This window comes from Dipodomys merriami, unplaced genomic scaffold, assembly GCF_024711535.1.
Source record: "Dipodomys merriami isolate MVZ:Mamm:240054 unplaced genomic scaffold, mDipMer1.0.p SCAF_62, whole genome shotgun sequence".
Lineage (NCBI taxonomy): Eukaryota > Metazoa > Chordata > Mammalia > Rodentia > Heteromyidae > Dipodomys > Dipodomys merriami.
Window position 1 is genome coordinate 963,967 of NW_027206202.1, and position 17,900 is coordinate 981,866.

General features: G+C 54.7%; 2 protein-coding genes across 2 annotated transcripts; both read left to right on the forward strand.

Moving 5' to 3' along the window:
* Positions 1-1,380: 1,380 nt before the first annotated feature.
* Positions 1,381-12,329, forward strand: LOC138814886 (polyserase-2-like). Its single transcript, XM_070003983.1, has 15 exons — positions 1,381-1,417; positions 1,673-1,708; positions 1,883-1,918; positions 2,736-2,898; positions 3,468-3,748; positions 5,674-5,840; positions 8,245-8,494; positions 8,603-8,732; positions 9,029-9,291; positions 9,393-9,541; positions 9,850-10,087; positions 10,183-10,324; positions 10,968-11,233; positions 11,308-11,429; positions 11,989-12,329. The coding sequence occupies exons 1-15, from the start codon at positions 1,381-1,383 to the stop codon at positions 12,268-12,270; spliced, it is 2,562 nt and encodes an 853-aa protein (XP_069860084.1). The 3' UTR covers positions 12,271-12,329.
* A 1,638-nt stretch (positions 12,330-13,967) lies between these two features.
* On the forward strand, positions 13,968-17,892 carry LOC138814939 (prostasin-like). The gene is made up of 6 exons (XM_070004074.1): positions 13,968-14,245; positions 14,426-14,443; positions 15,931-16,093; positions 16,444-16,715; positions 16,795-16,961; positions 17,050-17,892. The coding sequence occupies exons 1-6, from the start codon at positions 14,158-14,160 to the stop codon at positions 17,362-17,364; spliced, it is 1,023 nt and encodes a 340-aa protein (XP_069860175.1). The 5' UTR covers positions 13,968-14,157; the 3' UTR covers positions 17,365-17,892.
* The last annotated feature ends 8 nt before the right edge of the window (positions 17,893-17,900 follow it).

Sequence of the window (17,900 nt, forward strand, 5' to 3'; positions counted from 1 at the left end):
TTTGTTTTGGGTTTTTTTAGAGGGCCAGAACTGGAGTATGAACTCAGGGCTTGCATTTGCTAATCATTTGAGCCAAACTTCCAGCCCTTTAAATGTGTGTGTGTGTGTGTGTGTCTGTCTGTCTGTCTGTCTGTCTGTCTGTGTGTATGGTTGTGTATGTGTGCACTGTCCAGGACCTTGAACCCAGAGCCTGAATGCTATCCTTTAGCTTTTTTCTTTTAATTTTTGTCAGTTATGAGGCTTTAATCTGGGGACTGGTGCTGTCCCTGAGCTCTTTGCTCAAGGCAAGCGCTCTACCACTTGAGCCACATAGCCACTTCCATTTTGCAGTAGTTAATTGGAGATGAGTCTCATAGACTTTCCTGCTCCAGCTGGCTTTTAACCACGATCCTTAGATCTCAGCCTCCTAAGTGGCTAGATTACAGGCATGAGCAACCAGTGCCCAGTTGTTCCTTAGCTTCATCACTCAAAGTAGTGCTCTACCACTTGAGCCACAGCTCCACTTGTCTTTTGGTTGTTAATTGAAGATAAGAGTCTCATGGGCCTCTGACAAAAAAAAAAAAAATGTCTCATATACTTTCCCACTTGGACTGGCTTTGAATTTCAGTCCTCAGTTCTCAGCCTCCAGAGCAGCTAGGATTATAGGCATGAGCCACCATCACCTGGCTTAAATGGACTCTTAAGAGACTCAGCATACCATACCAGAAGATTAAGTGACTGTCCCAAGGTCACACAAGAGCAAGTCAGAGTCCTGAGCGTCTGCACTCTAACCCAGAAAAAAATGGCCTTGCCTGACCGCCCAGCCCCCCTCTGGAACCCCAAGGCTCTGCCCAACCAGCTGCAATCTGTGATCCCTTTGTTGGGATGGGATTGAATTCCCTAGAGCTTCTGTCCCAGCCCTGGCCAGCAGGTCCAGTAACTAGAGATGTGTGAGAAGAAAGGGCCAGTCCATCCGTCGGGGCAGCCGCAGCCCAGGCAGAGGTGAGGTCTCGGGTGAGTCATGCCAATGATGGGGCCACCTTCCTAGTCCCTGGGGGGCTGCCATTCAGCCGGGCTTTGTATTACTAAGGACTCAGCCATGGGCCACCCACCTCTTCTTGGATCTTTGATCATAGGGTCCTCAGCAGAGCAAGGACACCCCTCCCCCTCTGTACTCCCATGTGGGTCTCTAGAGGTATGAGATGCTCTTGGAGCTCTGGGTGGGGCCTTCAGGCTCCCTACTTTTCCCTTCCAGCCCCAGATCCTATCAGATTCCCAGAGATGAGCCCTAGCCAGGGAGGGTGGAGCTGCCCCTGGGACCATAGGGAGTCCCAGCTGCTCCAGGCAGTGACAGAGCTGTGACAGGAAGCAGACTTTCACCCAGCGCCGCCTCCAGCTGCCATGTCCCTGCACCTGTGGCTCCCACTGGCCATCCTGGGTAACCTCGGGGGGCAATGTTGACATGCAAGGGACCTGGGCACTGGCATCCGGGGAGTTGACTCCTGGGTTTGTTCTTCTTGGACAGATGCAGAATCAATTAGAGAGGGTGGAAGGGAGAGGGATGGTATACCCAAGGTGGGGAAAGGAGACCTGGGTGCTACCAGAAATGAGGGGCTGAAAAGCTTGGGGAGAATCCAGGAGGATACCCAAGTACAGGGGTCCAGCTACTTCCTGTCTCCCTCTGTCTTCCCAGCCATCCACCCCACACCAGGAGCCTTGGAGGACTCAGGTAAGACAGCTGGACTGGGCGGAGGTCAGCGCAGAGGAAGGAAAACTAGATGGGCATCAGGGTGGGTAGGCTGGGTAAGGGCAGGGGCGGAAGGAAGAACAGGAAGATGGGAGTCTGGCAGTTAAGGGCTGGCAGTTACCTGTTGTCTTCCTCTCTCCACTCTCTGGCTTCTAGCTTTTACACCTACCCAAGAAGAACCTGAAGATCTGGGTAAGGAAAAGGTTTGGGCATTTTTTTTTTTTTTTTGCCAGTCCTGGGGCTTGAACTCAGGGCCTGGGTACTTTTCCTGAGCTTCTTTTGCTCAAGGCGAGCACTCTACTACTTGAGCCACAGCATCACCTGTGGCTTTTTCTGTTTATGTGGTGCTGAGGAATCGAACCCAGGGCTTCATGCATGCCAGGGATGCACTCTACCACTAAGCCAAGTTTCCAGCCCTGGAATTTGTTTTTTTTTTTTTTTTCCTCCTTTGTGCTGGTACTGAGGCTGAACTCAAGGGAGGGCAAGATGCTTTCACTTGGCTTTTTCTGCTCAAGACTGGAACTCTACCATTTGAGCCACACCTCCACTACTGGCTTCTTCGTGGTTAATTGGAGATAAGGGTCTCAGAGACATTCCTGCCTGGGCTGGCTTCGAACAGTGGAACCTCAAATCTCAGCCTCCTGAATAGCTAGGATTACAGGCATGAGTCCCTGGTGTCCAACTGCTGTCATTCTGGGATCTTGAGGTTGAAGCTCAACTGTGCCTAGATTCTCTTGTTCTTTGTCTACAAGGACAAACTGAAGTCGTGTGACTTATTGGTTACTTGAGCGCTTAGGTAGGTTTGGGGTTTTTGTTTGCTTGTTTGTTTATTAGTCCTGGGCTTGAACTCAGGGCCTGGGCACTGTCCCTGAGCTACTTTTGTTCAAGGCTCCCGCTCTACCACTTGAACCACAGCACCACTTGGGGCTTTTTCTGCTGATGTGGTGCTGAGCACTGCGCTACCTTCCCAGGCTTCCCAGGTTTTGACCTCCAGGGTTCGCTGTTGCAGACTGCGGCCGCCCAACGCCCTCGGCCCGCATCGTGGGGGGCTCCGACTCGCAGCCCGGGGCCTGGCCCTGGCAGGTGAGCTTGCATCACGGCGGGGGCCACGTCTGCGGGGGCTCCCTCATCGCCCCGTCTTGGATCCTTTCTGCAGCTCACTGTTTCATGACGTGAGTAGCATTGCCCGACTCGCCCCACCCCACAGCCTGACCCCCTCCCTTTGCTCCCCTTCCTAAGGTTAAATTGCACACACACACTGGGGTGTCTCATTGTTCTGGGTAAATTGAGGCCACCAGCAGCCTCCTCTTACCCCTCCACCAAAAATCCCGAGTCTGGATTGTCTTTCCAATGTCCCCATCACCCCCTCCTCCATCTGGGACCGGTCCCTCACCTTCCAGAGTCTGTCTCTGCCTCCACCTTTGCTTCCCCCCATCCTCCACCCCCACCCCCCAGCCTTGGTTTAATTGCCTGCACTGAAGTCAGGCCAGGGCACTGTCCCTGAGCGTTTTTCATTCAAGGCTGGCACTGTACCACCTGAGCCACAGCTCCCCTGCCGGCTTTTTGCTGGTGAATTGGAGCTAATCCACACCGACTTTTTTTTTTTTTTGCCCCGGCTGGCTTTGAACCGCCATCCTCGGATCCGGATCCACCCTTGCAACCCCAATTCTGCATCCGGCTCCTCCGGGGGTTCCCACCTACCCACCGGGGCTCTGACCCCTCCCCGCCCGTCCCGGCGCAGGAACGGGAGCCTGGAGCCCGCGGCCGAGTGGATGGCCGTGCTGGGCGTGCACTCCCAGGACGGGCCCCTGGAAGGCGCGCACGTCCGCGCCGTGGCCGCCATCCTCGTGCCGCCCAACTACAGCAAAGTGGAACTGGGCGACGACCTGGCCCTGCTGCGCCTGGCCTCGCCTGCCAGGCTAGGCCCCGTCGTGCGGCCCGTCTGCCTGCCCCGCGCCTCGCACCGCTTTGCCCACGGCACCGCGTGCTGGGCTACCGGCTGGGGGGACGTCCAGGAGGCGGGTGAGTGGGGCGGGTCCCCGCGAGAGCCACAGCCGCCAGAGCCTCCTTGCAGCGTGTCCTATAGGCTGGACAGCGCTGTGTGGGCGGGGTCTATCGTGTGGGTGGGGCCTGGGGGGCGGAGCGAGGTCTGGCTGTGGTGGTCTGGACCCGGCTGCTCGTTGTGGGCGTGTCTACCTGGTTGTGGGCGGTGGCCTGTTCGTGGTGGGCGGAGCCACGGCGGGTTGCGGCTGGACCGCGGGAAATTTCCGCAGCTACCTCCTTCTTCCTCCTCCACTTCCTCCTCCTCCTCCCCACCTCCAGAGTGCTGAAATCGACACTGCGGCCGCAGCCCCACGCCCTCCGGCCCGCCTCGCCATTTCTCCCAGTTGTTCTCTTTGGGGATTTAGGTCTGGCTCGGATACCCATCTTGTTTCAGGCAAAGTGTTTTCTCCCACATCAATTTCTCCTCCGTTAGTACAGGAAAACAATACTGTACACATCGTGAGGTTGTTGGGTTGTTAGATGAGAAAGACCGTGTGGAGCTGATGACAACAGCGCCCAGCGGAGCCATAATTAATATGGTTTAGATGTTCTTACCTTCAGTAATCCATGCTAAAAGCAAATGTTCCTGCCCTCCTCCCTTCCTCCCTCCCTCCCTCCCTCTTCCTGCCATTCTGTCTCCCCTCCTGCTCCTCCCGGCTTGGCTTACCGACACTCATTGTTTCTGTTTCTTTCTTTCTAGGAAGTGTTAGGGCTCTGCTACACCAGTCAGTGAGTGTTCAAAACAAATCTGCTTTCCTAGAGTTTACACTTTACTAGATGGGTAGAAAGCAAATTCAGGCTGGGCACTGGGATTACAGTCGTAATCTTAGCTAATCAGCAGGCTGAAATCTGAGGATCAAAGCCCAGGCAGGAAAGTCTGTGAGACTGTTATCTCCAGTTAGCTACCAGAACCCCAGAAGTGGAGCTGTGGTTCAAAGTGTTGGAGAGCTAGCTTTTGAGCTGAAGAAGCTCAGGGACAGTGCCCAGGCCCTGAATTCAAGCCCCATGACTGACAAAAAAAAAAAAAAGAAACAACAAATCCAATAAATAAGCAGCACTATATTCGAAGGTGAAGTAGAGAGAGAGAGAGAGAGAGAGAGAGCCTACTTTTTTTGTGTGCGCATCAGTAGTGGGACTTGAATTCAGAGCCTGAGCACTGTCCCTTAGCTTTTTCCCTCCATGCAGGTGCTCTACTACTTGAACCACACCTTCACATCCAGCTTTTCCAGCTAACTGGAGATTACAATCTCACATACTTTCCTGATTGGGCTAGCTTCAAACCCTGATCTTCAGATCTTAGCTTCTTGACTAATATTATAGGTGTGAGCCACTAGTATCCAACTTATATGGTACAATACACTAGGACAGGACTCTGAGTTTAATGATCTTAGTTCCTACATATCTTTTGGTGATTGGTTGGGGATCTTTTGCCCAGTGTACCACCTATACCACAGCTGAGGCTGTGGCAGAAATGAAGACCTTAGAAAAAAACAAATAGGCCGGGCGCTGGTGGCTCACGCCTGTAATCCTAGCTATTCAGGAGGCTGAGATCTGAGGATCTCGGTTCAAAGCCAGCCCGGGCAGGAGAGACTGTGAGACTCCTATCTCCAATAAACCACCAGAAAACCGGAAGTAGCGCTGTAGCTCAAGTGGTAGAGTGCTCGCCTTGAGCTGAAGAGCTGAGGGACAGCGCCCAGGCCCAGAGTTCAAGCCCCACGACCGACAAAAAAAAAGAAAAAAACAAATAGGACAAAGAGGAAATGTGATGGGTGGGGTGGGCCTAAGTGCCATGGGGCATCTAGAAGGAGATATGCATGTGGCAGCTGGAAGGGATGAAGCTGAGAATTTCCAAAGGGAAATGGAATGTTACTGCTTGAGTATCTGCTCTCTGGTTCTGTCCCCAGACCCTCTGCCCCTCCCCTGGGTGCTGCAGGAAGTGGAGCTAAGACTGCTGGGAGAAGCCGCCTGTCAGTGCCTCTTCAGCAGGAGAGGCCCCTTCAACCTCACATTACAACTACTGCCAGGGATGCTTTGTGCTGGCTACCCAGAGGGCCGGAGGGACACCTGCCAGGTAAGGCAAGGCCCTGCACCTACCTACTTGGAAGGACCAGCTCCCTAAATCCCTAACCTATAGGAACCAGCTAAGGAATAGACATCTGCAAAAAAGGCAAGATTGCCGGGTGCCAGTGGCTCACGCCTGTAATCCCAGCTATTCAGGAGGCTGAGATCTGAGGATCGTGGTTCAAAGCCAGCCCAGGCAGGAAAGTCCATGAGAGTCTTATCTCCAATGGACTACCAGAAAACGAAGTGGCGCTGTGGCTCAAGTGGTGGAGTGCTTGCCTTGAGCTGAGGAGCTGAGGGACAGTGCCCAGGCCCAGAGTTCAAGCCCCACAACCGACAAAAGGAAAAAAAAAAAAAAGGCAAGATTACCAATGGAATCAGGGTTGGGAGCATGGCTTAGTGGGAGATTGCATGGCTAACATACATGAGACCCTAGGGTGAATTCCAGCCTGGAAGGCTACTGACTCATGCCTGTCATCCTAGCTACTCAGGAGGCTGAGATCTGAGGATCAGAGTTCAAAGCCAGCCTGGGCAGCAAAGTCCATGAGACTGTTATCTCCAATTAACCACCCAAAAGCCAGAAGTGGCAAAAAATGGTAGATTTCCAGACTTGAGCCAAAAAGTTAATGGGCAGAGGCTGGGAATGTGGATTTAGCAGTAGAGTGCTTACATAGCTTTTATTTTTCTGTTTACATGGTACTGAGGAATCGAACCCAGGGCTTCATGCATGCCTAGGCAAGCATTCTACCACTAGGCCACATTTCCAGCTAGAACAGGTAGCTTTGAGCTTTCTTTATGACCCTCTCATGTTTCCCTAGTTCCTGAGCTGGGTTATAGTGATGACTTAGGGTCAATGTCTGACCTGACTCCAACACTATGGTTTCAGCTCTCACTGAAACACTGTTCCCAGCACATTGTTTCTGCTTGCTGTAGATCTTCTTCCTTGCTTGCTTTCCAACCATCCCCTCTTCCTGCTTTTAATCCATCTACCCAAGTAGCAGGTGCACACAACCATGCCTGCCTTCGCTGCTTTTCCGATTGCCTGCTTTTGACAGTTTTTCCTCCTTGGGTGTCTCCCATGTACTTTTTAAAGAACTGAGTGGGCCTAGGGGTGGAGCTCAGTGGCAGAGAGAAAATGCTTAGCATTTGGGAGGCCCTGGGTTCAGCCTCAGCTTAAAACTAAAACAAATAAGCCAAATGCCAATGGCTCATGCCTTTAATCCTGGTTACTGAGGAGACTGAGATCTGGAGGATCAGGGTTGGAAGCCAGCCAAAAAAGTCCATGAGACTTGGGGCTGGGAAGGTGGCTCAGTGGTAGAGCGCTTGCTTTGCATGCATGAGGCCCTGGGTTCGATTCCTCAGCACCACATAAGCAAAAAGAAAAAAAGCCACAAGTGGCACTGTGGCTCAAGTAGTAGAGCGCTAGCCTTGAGCTGAAGAGCTGAGGGACAGTGCCCAGGCCAAGAGTTCAGGCCCCACAACCGGACCCCCCCCCAAAAAAAAAGTCCATGAGACTCATTTTCAACTAATCAGCCAAAAGCTGGACATAGAGGTGTGGTTCAAGTGATAGAGTGCCAGCTGAGCAAGGCAGATGAGCAAGCAAGCCATGCAAGTGTAACGTCCTCAGTTCAAACACCAGTAATACATATGTATGTGTATGATACACAGAAAAAGTTGGAGCTATTTAGAAATCTTAGATATACCAGAACAATTTTACACATAATCATTTGAAAATCAGGCATGGTGACTCACACCTGTAATTCTAGCTACTCAGGGGGCTGAGATCTGAGGATGGGATGTTCAAAGCTAGCCAGGGCAGAAAAACCTCTTGAGATTTTTATCTCTAATCAGCAAAAAGCCAGTAGTGCAGGTATGGCTCAAGTGGTAGAATGCCAGCATTGAGTGAAAAAGCCAAGGGAGAGTGCAAAGCAGGGCACAATGCCAAATTCAGGCCCCAGTGCTGGCATGACCACACACACACACACACACACACACACACGTAGGATTCTCCTATGCTGCCTTTAATTCCTTAGATGGGGCAGGAGGGCTCTCCTACAAAGCTTTCTTTGATTCAGGGCATAGAAAGAATATGGTTGCACACAGGGCCAGAAATAGATGTAGGACTGGGACTGGGGATGTGGCTTAGTGGTAGAGTGCTTGCCTAGCATTCATGAAGCCCTGGGTTCAATTCCTCAGTATCACATAAACAGAAAAAGCTGGAAGTGGTGCTGTAGCTCAAAGGGTAGAATGCTAGCCTTGAGTACCAAGAGAGCTCACAGACAGATCCCAGGCCCAGAGTTCAAGCCCCATGACTGGCGCAGAGAGAGAGAGCGAGAGAGAGAGCTTTGTTATAAGGTTAATATAAACTTATGGGTCCTTGGATTGATATGCTAACAAAAACTGTCTATCTTTAGGGTGACTCTGGGGGACCCCTGGTCTGTGAAGAAGGCGGCCGCTGGTTCCAGGCAGGGATCACTAGCTTTGGCTTTGGCTGTGGCCGAAGGAACCGCCCTGGGGTCTTCACTGCTGTGGCACCCTATGAAGCATGGATACGAGACCACGTGAGCAGCTCCCAGCCCGGGCCTACCTTTCCCAAACAGCCCCAGGAGCCCCAGCCTGGCCCCGGGGAGCCCAGGGAAGAGAACTGCACCATCGCCCTCCCAAGTGAGCACAGAACTCTTGGACAGGAAGAGGCTGGAGTTGGGATGGAGTAGGGTGGAGCAGGTTGTGAAACCAGGGTCCCACCCTGATCTAGAACTCTAACCCCCTCAGCGTGTGGAAAAGCTCCACAACCAGGAGCCTGGCCCTGGGAGGCCCAGGTGATGGTGCCAGGATCCAGACCTTGCCATGGGGCGCTGGTGTCTGAAAGCTGGGTCTTGGCACCTGCCAGCTGCTTCCTGGAGTGAGTAAGAAGCCACCTATCTGGCAGATCTTGTCCCCCCCCCCCAATCTACTTGGCTCTCTGCTCTGGGGTTGGAGGGTTCTTAAGTCTGGAACGCAGAACCCCATTCGGGGGTTCAGGATCCAGCACCAGGAGGGGTCTGGGGTGGACAGGTGGAGCTGGAACATGGGTTGCACACGCGGGGCTGGGGCGGGGGCGATCCAAGGCTGGTGGAAGGATCCCAGCCTGCAGATGCATGCACACGCCTGGGAGGCGAAGTTTGCAGCTGTGCCCGTGTGGAGATGTGTGTGGCCCAGGTCCTCCGCCTCCCCATCCCGCAGCCCAGCCCGCGACCTGGAGGCCTGGCGCGTGCTGCTGCCCGCGCGGGCGCGCGCGGAGCGGGTGGCGCGCCTGGTGCCGCACGAGAACGCCTCGTGGGACGACGCCGCCGACCTGGCGCTGCTGCAGCTGCGCGCACCCGTCAACCTGAGCGCGGTCCCGCGGGCCGTGTGCCTGCCCCACCCGGAACACTACTTCCTGCCGGGGAGTCGCTGCCGCCTGGCTCGCTGGGGCCGCGGGGGTACGCGCGGGGTGGTGGCGGAGATGGGAGTGGCGGGAGTCAGATCGGCCGCTCCCCACCCCTCGTGACGCCGCTGGTTCCCGGCCTCTTCCCCCTCTAAGGTCCTGCGCTGGGACCCGATACGCAGCTGGAGGCCGAGCTACTGAGCGGCTGGTGGTGTCATTGCCTGTACAGCCGCCAGGGGGCGTCAGTGCCGCTACCGGGAGACCCGCCCCACGCGCTATGCCCTGCCTACCAGGAGGAAGAGGAGGCGGGCCGATGCTGGGTGGGCGGGGTCTGCGGCACCCGGAGAGCGGGGCGGGGCTATGGGGCGTGGCCAGAACGAGCTGGGGGCGGGGTCTGAGGCCAGCTCCTGGAATAGGTGTTTAGGTTTCCCTCCGCCCCTTAAATTTAGGGACTCCTCCTCCTCTGGGGAGGGCAGAATTCTTACCGGGATTGTTACCGGAGCCTGGTTTGGTGGAAGTGGGACTTTGCTTCGGGCCATCAGGAATCTAGGAACCGCCCGGAGCGCAGACATTTGTCTAGATGTGCGATTGCTTAAATGACACCCTTTTGCAGAATGACTCCAGTTGGAGCCTCCTGTGTCGGGAGGAGGGAACCTGGTTTCTGGCTGGTCTCAGAGATTCCTTCAGCGGCTGTCTCCGCCCGCGTGCCTTCTCCCCACTGCAAACCCACGGCCCGTGGATCAGCCATGTCACGCGGGGAGCCTACCTGGAGGACCAGCTAGCCTGGGACTGGGGTCCTGAAGGGGAGGAGACTGTAACCCAGACTTGTCCCCCTCGCACAGTGCATGGTGGTGAGCCATGTGCTCCCGAGGCTTAGGAATTCCGGAGGTGTTCTGCTCCACGGAGGGGGGGGGCCTGTACTAAGACAGCCATTTCCTCTCCCTAGCCTGTGGCCTGCGGCCAGAGGCTCCTCCCAGCAGGGTATTGTGGCCCTGGTTGGCAGAAGTGCATGTGGCTGGCGATCGAGTCTGCACTGGCATCCTCGTGGCCCCAGGCTGGGTGCTGGCAGCCACTCATTGTGTCCTCAGGTGGGTCTCCCTGGTGTCCTGAGCAAGGAAGAGGCAGTAGGGAACACATAGCAAGTGGATCAAAGAACTCTTACAATAAGATGTTCTCCCTTTCCTGGCACACTGGTGGCTTACACTTGTAATCCTAACTGCCACTCTGAGGATCACAGTTCAAAGCCAGCCCAAGCAGAAAAGTCTCTGAGACTCTTATCTGCAACTAACCAGCAAAAAATGAAGTGGAGGTGTGGTTCAAGCAGGAGAACACCAGCCTACCGCTTTTGTTAATGTTTTGGTTTGGATTGGCCCTTTTGTGTGAGGTTTTGTGTGTATGTGTGTGTATGTGCAGGTGTGTACGTGTACATATATGTACCAGTACTGGGGCTTGAACTCAGGGCTTTTTTTGCCCAAGGCTAGTGCTCTACCACTTTCCTGGCATTGAACTTCAATCCTCAGATCTCAGCCTCCATAGTAGCTAGGAGTACAGGTGTGAGCCACTGGTGCCTGGCACTGTGTAAGATGTTTTAAGACAGAATAGAAATTTGGAAGGAGAGATCATGGGGGATTTATGGAGTGCTCTTAAAGTTTCTATTCTTCTCTCTGGACTGAGGGTTTTTCCAGCGGCAATGGGAAGACTAGGAGATGACACTGGTCTCTGTTCCAACAGGCTGGGCTCCACAACTGTGCCGTACATTGAAGTGTATCTGGGCCGGGCAGGGGCCAGCCCCCTCCCACACAGCCACCCAGTTTCCCGATCTGTCATCAGCATCCGTTTACCCAGGCACTTAGGACTTAGGCCTCCTCTGGCTCTCCTGGAGCTGAGCTCTCGGGTAGAACCCTCCCCATCAGCCCTCCCCATTTGCCTTCACCCCAGAGGTGTCCCCCCAGGATCCAGCTGCTGGGTGCTGGGCTGGAAGGACCTCCAGGACCGAGGTGAGAGCCCTGAGCCATGGGAATGAAGAGTAACTGGAGGCCAGGACCCTGGGACAACTCTCTTTCCTCTTTAGTCCCGGTGGCTGCTACGGTCTCCATTTTGACACCACAACTGTGTCATTGCCTGTATCAGGGCATTCTGCCCCCTGGGACTCTCTGTGTCCTCTATGCACGAGGAGAAGAAGACAGGTGTGAGGTACAGAGGCCTGGGCATTATGGAGGAGGAAGGGGAGAGAGAACACTGGGCATCTAAACCCTTGAAAGACCAGGATTGGGATTCTTAGGTATTGGGTGCCAAAGGGGAAGAAATAATATTTGCTGGCAGGATCTTAAGAGAGACCTAGGATCAGGATGCCAAAAACAGAGACAAGCCCAGCACTTGGTGGCTCATGCCTGTTATCCTAGATACTCAGGAGGCTGAGATTTGAGGATCAATATTTGAAGCCAGATTGAGCAGACAAATCTGAGAGGTTTACCTCCAACTCACCAGCAAAAAAACCCTAAGTAGAGGTAGAGGACTAGCCTTGAACCAAAAAAAACTCTCAAGGACAGTGCCCAGGTCCAGAGTTCAAGACCCAGGACTAACATACACATACACAAGCCAAGCAAGAGCAGGAGGCCTGAGTTCTAGCCCCAGTACTGGCATTAAAAAAAAAAAAAAAAAAAGGCAAGCAAGCAGTGCCTTGTGATTGACAGGTACGGGGCCCCCTGAGGAAGGGCACCACCCATTTGGTCTGTTGGCTCCAACTCTGCAGGTGGCCTCAGCACCTCCACTCCTGTGCCAGACTGAGGGAGGATCCTGGGTCCTCATGGGCATGGCTGTCCGAGGGAGCAGCGAGCTGTTTGCAGCCATTGGCCCTGAAGAGGCGTGGATCTCCCAAACTGTGGGCGAGGCCCATATCCTACCGCACAGTGGCGCCCCCTACTGGTCACCCGGTGGTAGCAACCTCTGCCCCCCAGACATGGCTGGAGCCTCAGGCTCTGCTCCAGCTGCTGCTTTGTTCCTACTCTTACTGCCTCCCCTAATCCAGGGCTGAGAGGGAGGGCTTGGTGCCCAGAATCATTTCTTCCCTACCATTCAGCAGTGCTGGAATGTGACCCAACCGGCTCTCTCCCAGGCCTGGAGAGGACCTTGTGCACTTAGACTGCAGCAGCCTCCAGATACCTGCGCTGGCTATTTTGGGCCCAGGAATCTTGGGAGGGTGATGGAGCAGCAGACAATAAAGGCGTGAACCCCGACAGGTGGCCTTGTGGCATCATTGGCGGCTAGCGAGGGGGCTGAGAGCAACTGAGTGAAGACCAGAGATGGGGCTCCTCCCTCTTGAGTCAGGCCTTGGGATCCCAGGAAATATGTGTCTGATAACGTGGCAGCATACTTGCCCCTGGGCCGGGAAGGTTAGGTGGACAGCTGGTCATGTGTCACCTCCCCAGTGGAATTAAGTGTCCCCAATTGCACCTATAGTGTACCTCAGCCCTGGCTCACCCCTCCCATAGAGCAGAGAGACTTAGGGTAAGAAAGCCAGTTTCCCAAATACATGCTTTGATGGATACCCCAAAATGTGTACACTTAAGGATCATCAACAAACGCATGTCATCCACTTATAAATCCTACCACCTCCCGGTGGGGCTTCCTACATTAATTCAACCCGAAGTATCAGCCGTCATGCATATGTGTGTATGCGTGTCACACACACACACATACACACACACACACACACACATACACACACACACACACACACACCTCTGTGACCATTCTCCAATTACTGCCAACGTGGTAAGGAATGGAAGATGGAGAAAGGATGCTAAAAGGAACTGAAGTTCAAACACGGATGAACGGCAGCCAATGTGGATGGTACAGGGACCTACTTTTTGTATATGAGTACAGGTCTTGAGACTCGAACTCAGGGCCTGGGTGCTATCCCTAAGCATTGTTTTGCTCTAAGGTGAGTGCTCTACCACTTGAATCATCATGCCACTTCCAGCTTTTCTGCTGGTTAATTAAAGATAAAGAGTCAGGGATTTTCCTGCTCAGATTGGCTTCAAGCCAGGATCCTCAGATCTTGAGTAGCTAGGACCACAGATGTGACTATTGATTTAAGTTTGTCCTCACTGTAAGTCCAGGAGGCTATGGAGGGCATCTACTTCATCCCCTGGGCCTGGAGTACACTCAGCACCCATAGTAAATACTTGCGGGATGATTAGCACTATGCTCACCATCCTTGGGAAGGCTTGTAGGCTTTATAGAAAAGGCCTGGGATGGTCATGGGGAGAGGCAGCCTCCAGTGTCCTAGGTAGGCTCTGCTGGCTGCCAGACCTAAGGAAAAGGAGGGAGGAAGGGAGAAGGGGCTGTGGCTTCACTGACAAAGGCTTAGCCAGGCCTTGGGGTGTTCGGTATGGGAAAGACACCTGGGGACAGTCAGATAACTCTTGCAGTTTCTAGCCAAGCCTGCTTGGATGGCCAGCCTCCTGTCTTCCCCTCCCCCTACAGAGCAGCTGCAGGGGAGGGGGGAGGGGGTTGAGGGGGGGCTGTCTGAAAGGACTAGGACTTTGAAGGCAAGAAAAGTAAGCAGCGCGAAGTCCCAGGTAGCTAAATCCAGGAGGGCGGGGCTGAGGGAGGAGCTGGCAGGTAGCTGCCTTTACCCGGGAAGCCGCCACTCACAGAAGGTATCTGCGTGGCTAGGCTGTACCAGAGACAGCTTCCACCCTGGTGGCTACCATTCAAGGTAGCCTCCCCCCCCCCCGCCCCCCTCCCTTTACCTGAGAAGCCAGCCCTTGGACACCTGCTCTGCCTTTCCAGTCTGGGATCTGGGATTCCTTCTTTTTGAAGCCAACCACTGGATCCTGCCTTTTGAAAAGCAGCACTGGGTTCCAGCTAGTTCCAGACAGTTCCGTGTCTCCCTTGAGGGCCTCAGTCCTGGGCCATGGCCCGACGGGCAGGCCTGGGGCTTGGGCAGCAGCTGCAAGTTTTGGCCTTTCTGCTTTTTGTTGGGTTATTCCAGTCTGGGACAGGTGAGTATAGATGAGTAGGGTGGGGAGCTGACATAATCCTTTCTGGGTCCATTTCTGCTGGGCCCAGGAATTCCCAGGTGGCGTCCCTTTGTCCCTCGGTCCCTGGGGAGGGGGTAGGTGCTGAAGAGCCTGGAAACTCTCTGGCTCTCCCTACTCACCCCTCCCTTTTTCTCTTTCCAGGAGCTGCCCAGGCTGAAGGTAAGGCTTGCTGGGGAAAATGGGAGGTAGACCTGGATTCAAATTCCCTGGTGGGTTGGAGGAGCACCTGACACCCTGATGGGCTGTCTTGCCCTCCCTTAAGTCTCCTGGTAGCCTTGTGAGTGGAGGGAATGATAGCCTTGATAGCCTTGATGTGTGTGTGTGTGTGTGTGTGTGTGTGTGTCTGTGTCTGTGTGTCTCTGTGTGTGTGTGTGTGTGTCTGAGCACTGTCTCTGAGCTTTTTTTTTTTTTCTCAATGCTAGCATTCTACCACTTGAGCCACAGCCCCATTTCCAGCTTTTTGCTGGTTCATTGGAGAGAACAGTCTCACAGACTTTCCTTCCCTGGCTGTTTTCAAACCATGATCCTCAGATCCCAGCCTCCTAAGTAGCTAGCCTGGTTAGCCTTGATTTTATGGAAAGAAACTGAGGCACAGGAGTGGTGCAAGTGAATTTAAGCCTGTTTCTGACTCCCACAGTGGACCCCTCGGAGGGGGGGGGGGCAGGGTTCCCAGGAAAGTTTTTCAGCTCTGGGTCAGACCAGTTTTCAGTGCAGATTGTACTATGAAGTGGCCACATCTTCTCTCCAAGCCCAGTGTTTCTTCCACTTAAAATGTCTTATCTCCTAGGGCTGTAGTAAGGATTCCCAAAGACCGAGCAAGTGAAAGCCCCACTCAAGCCTCTACGCTCTAAATAGTAGCTATTGTCTTGATTATGAGGAAGTGGAGGAGGGGGAGGAGGGGGAGGAGGAGGCTGGCTGGCGCTCTCTCTGCTCCAAGGAAGGTCATTTTGTGTGGAGTAGTGGACTCTACTCCAAACTATGGCCTCAGTGGGAGCAAACTTGGGGCTGGCTTGGGAAATAACTGTTCACATCTTGGGAACCAAGTTGTGTGTGTTTTCATCCTCAGCCTCATCCACCAAAGCCCAAGGTGGGTGTTGAGGGCATGGGGGTTATTCCTAAGGAAGGCTCAGGCCAAGGTGGTTTGCAACAATTAAGACACAACAATTCTAATTCTGGGCAGTGTGGGAACTTCCCTCCTCCCACTTGGGGCAACTCCAGCTTGACTTGGCAGGATCAAGCAAGCCAGGCTGATCTTTGGACAGCCCCCCTACCCCACCAGCTGAGCAGAGCAAGGGCTGGAGGGAGGGAAAGGCTTTCCAGGGTGAGCTCCAGGACTGGCCGATTTACTTGACAGGACAGGAACGCTGCGGGAGATCTGGCAGGGATCTGAAGGTTCAGGAGGCCAGATCTGTGCAGCTGATTGGCTGTGAGGCCTCAAGTAGAAAGTGGACAGTGGATAGATAGCAAGAGACAGAAATGCTCATGTGTGGTGATCTATGCATGGCGATTGCAGGGTGTCTGTGAACCCAGGTTCTAAACCAAATCTGGAATCTGTCAAGTGTGACAGGGCTGAAGACTTGGTTGGTGTGTGTGGGGAGGGGGGAGACAGAAAAGTTTTGACTCCACATTCCCTTCCTCCCTGGCAGCCGTGTGTGGTGTCATCTCCCAGGCTCGGATCACGGGGGGCAGCAGTGCGTCCCCTGGGCAATGGCCCTGGCAGGTCAGCATCAACTACAATGGAGACCATGTGTGTGGCGGGTCCCTCGTGTCTGACCAGTGGATACTGTCTGCCGCTCACTGCTTCCCCAGGTATCAGCTGGGGCAAGGGGGAGGGAGGAGGGACATGTCCAAAGTAGGCTGGATGTCAAAGTTCATGGGTCGGGGCTGGGAAGGTGGCTCAGTGGTAGAGTGCTTGCCTCGCATGCATGAGGCCCTGGGTTCAATTCCTCAGTACCACATAAGCAGACAAAGCCAGAAGGGGCACTATGGCTCAAGTTCATGGGTCAATTCAGGTCAGATGCTGAAGTGCTTGGGTCAGGTGAAGGGGAGTCTAGAGGTCAGCTTCCCTAGACAACCATCTGGGGCAGGATTCCATGAGACAGCAGGGTGAGGGAGAGAAGGGGGGGCGGTGGTCCCAGCTTTTTTCCCTCTGCCTGCAGAGAACACTCCAGAGAGGACTACGAGATCAAGCTGGGAGCTCACCAGCTGGATGTTTACAGCCAGGATGCGGAGGTCCGCATGGTGGCTCAGATCATCTCCCACCCCAGCTACCGTGAGGAGGGCTCGGAGGGCGACATCGCGCTGGTGCGCCTCAGCAGCCCCGTGTCTTTCTCTCGTCATATCCGGCCCGTCTGCCTGCCGGCTGCCAACGCCTCCTTCCCCAACGGCCTCCGCTGTACGGTCACTGGATGGGGCCATGTGTCCCAATCAGGTGAGATGCATACTGGGTGCTGAGGGGCTTGCCTGATCAGGGAAGGAGGCCCTGGGTGAGCCCCTTCTGTTCCCCGCAGTGAGCCTCCAGTCCCCCAGGCCTCTGCAGCAGCTGGAGGTGCCACTGATCAGCCGGGAGACTTGCAGCTGCCTTTACAACATTGGGGCCAAGCCTGAGGAGCCCCACGTCCTGCTGCAGGACATGCTGTGCGCCGGCTACGTGGAGGGCCGCAAAGATGCCTGCCAGGTGGGTACCTGGCAGGAGGGGAGGCCTGGATGGGGCTGGCGCACGTGCAGTGCCTGGGCCTAACAGCTGCCATGCCTTTTCTCTCCAGGGCGACTCTGGGGGCCCGCTCTCTTGCTCTGTGGAGGGCCTCTGGTACCTGGCTGGCATTGTGAGCTGGGGTGATTCCTGTGGAGCCCCCAACAGGCCTGGAGTATACACTATGACTTCCAGCCATGCCTCCTGGATCCACCACCATGTGGCAGAACTGCAGCCTCGGGTGGTGCCCCAAACCCAGGAGTCCCAGCCTGACGGCCACCTCTGCAACCACCGCTCGGCCTTCAGCTCTGCTCCAGCCCAGGGCTTACTAGGCGGGCCTGTCCTCCTCCTGCCGCTGGGCCTGATGCTCAGCCTCTTCTACCCTTGACGTGAGCACTTCTTTACCCTGGAAGCTGACCTCCCCTTCCAGGACTAAGGACACGTTCCTGTTCACAAGGAAGGACCTGGGCCCGGGTCTGGCCACCAGGGCTCTGCCGGAGGCCAGGCACCGTCCTGATCTTTGAGCCTATTCTTCTGGATTTCTTCTCTGGGAGTATAACCTTGGATCAAGAGTGTCAAGGCCTGTGGTACTGGCTAGAACCTGGGCTCCCAGGAACTCTCAAGAAGCCTCAGTTGTGAGCCCTAGCTTCTAGCCCATTTCTAGAAGATTGGGCAGCTGCCCGCTGCTGCTGAAGGCTGGCCCACCCTCCCTGCCTGATGAGCCCATCATTCAGCCTGCTCTTCCTGTACTCTGAGTTTGCCTGCGCCTGCCATGGGAAAGGCCCCAATCTTGCCCCATTGCCTCCGAGTTCCTCTTAAGCCCTGACTCCCGGACTCCGGAGGACTGAGCCCCCACCGGAGCTGGCTGGGGCTTGGGTCAGGGTGGGAACAGGAGTAAAGTGTTCTGAGCATGGCGCGTTGTGT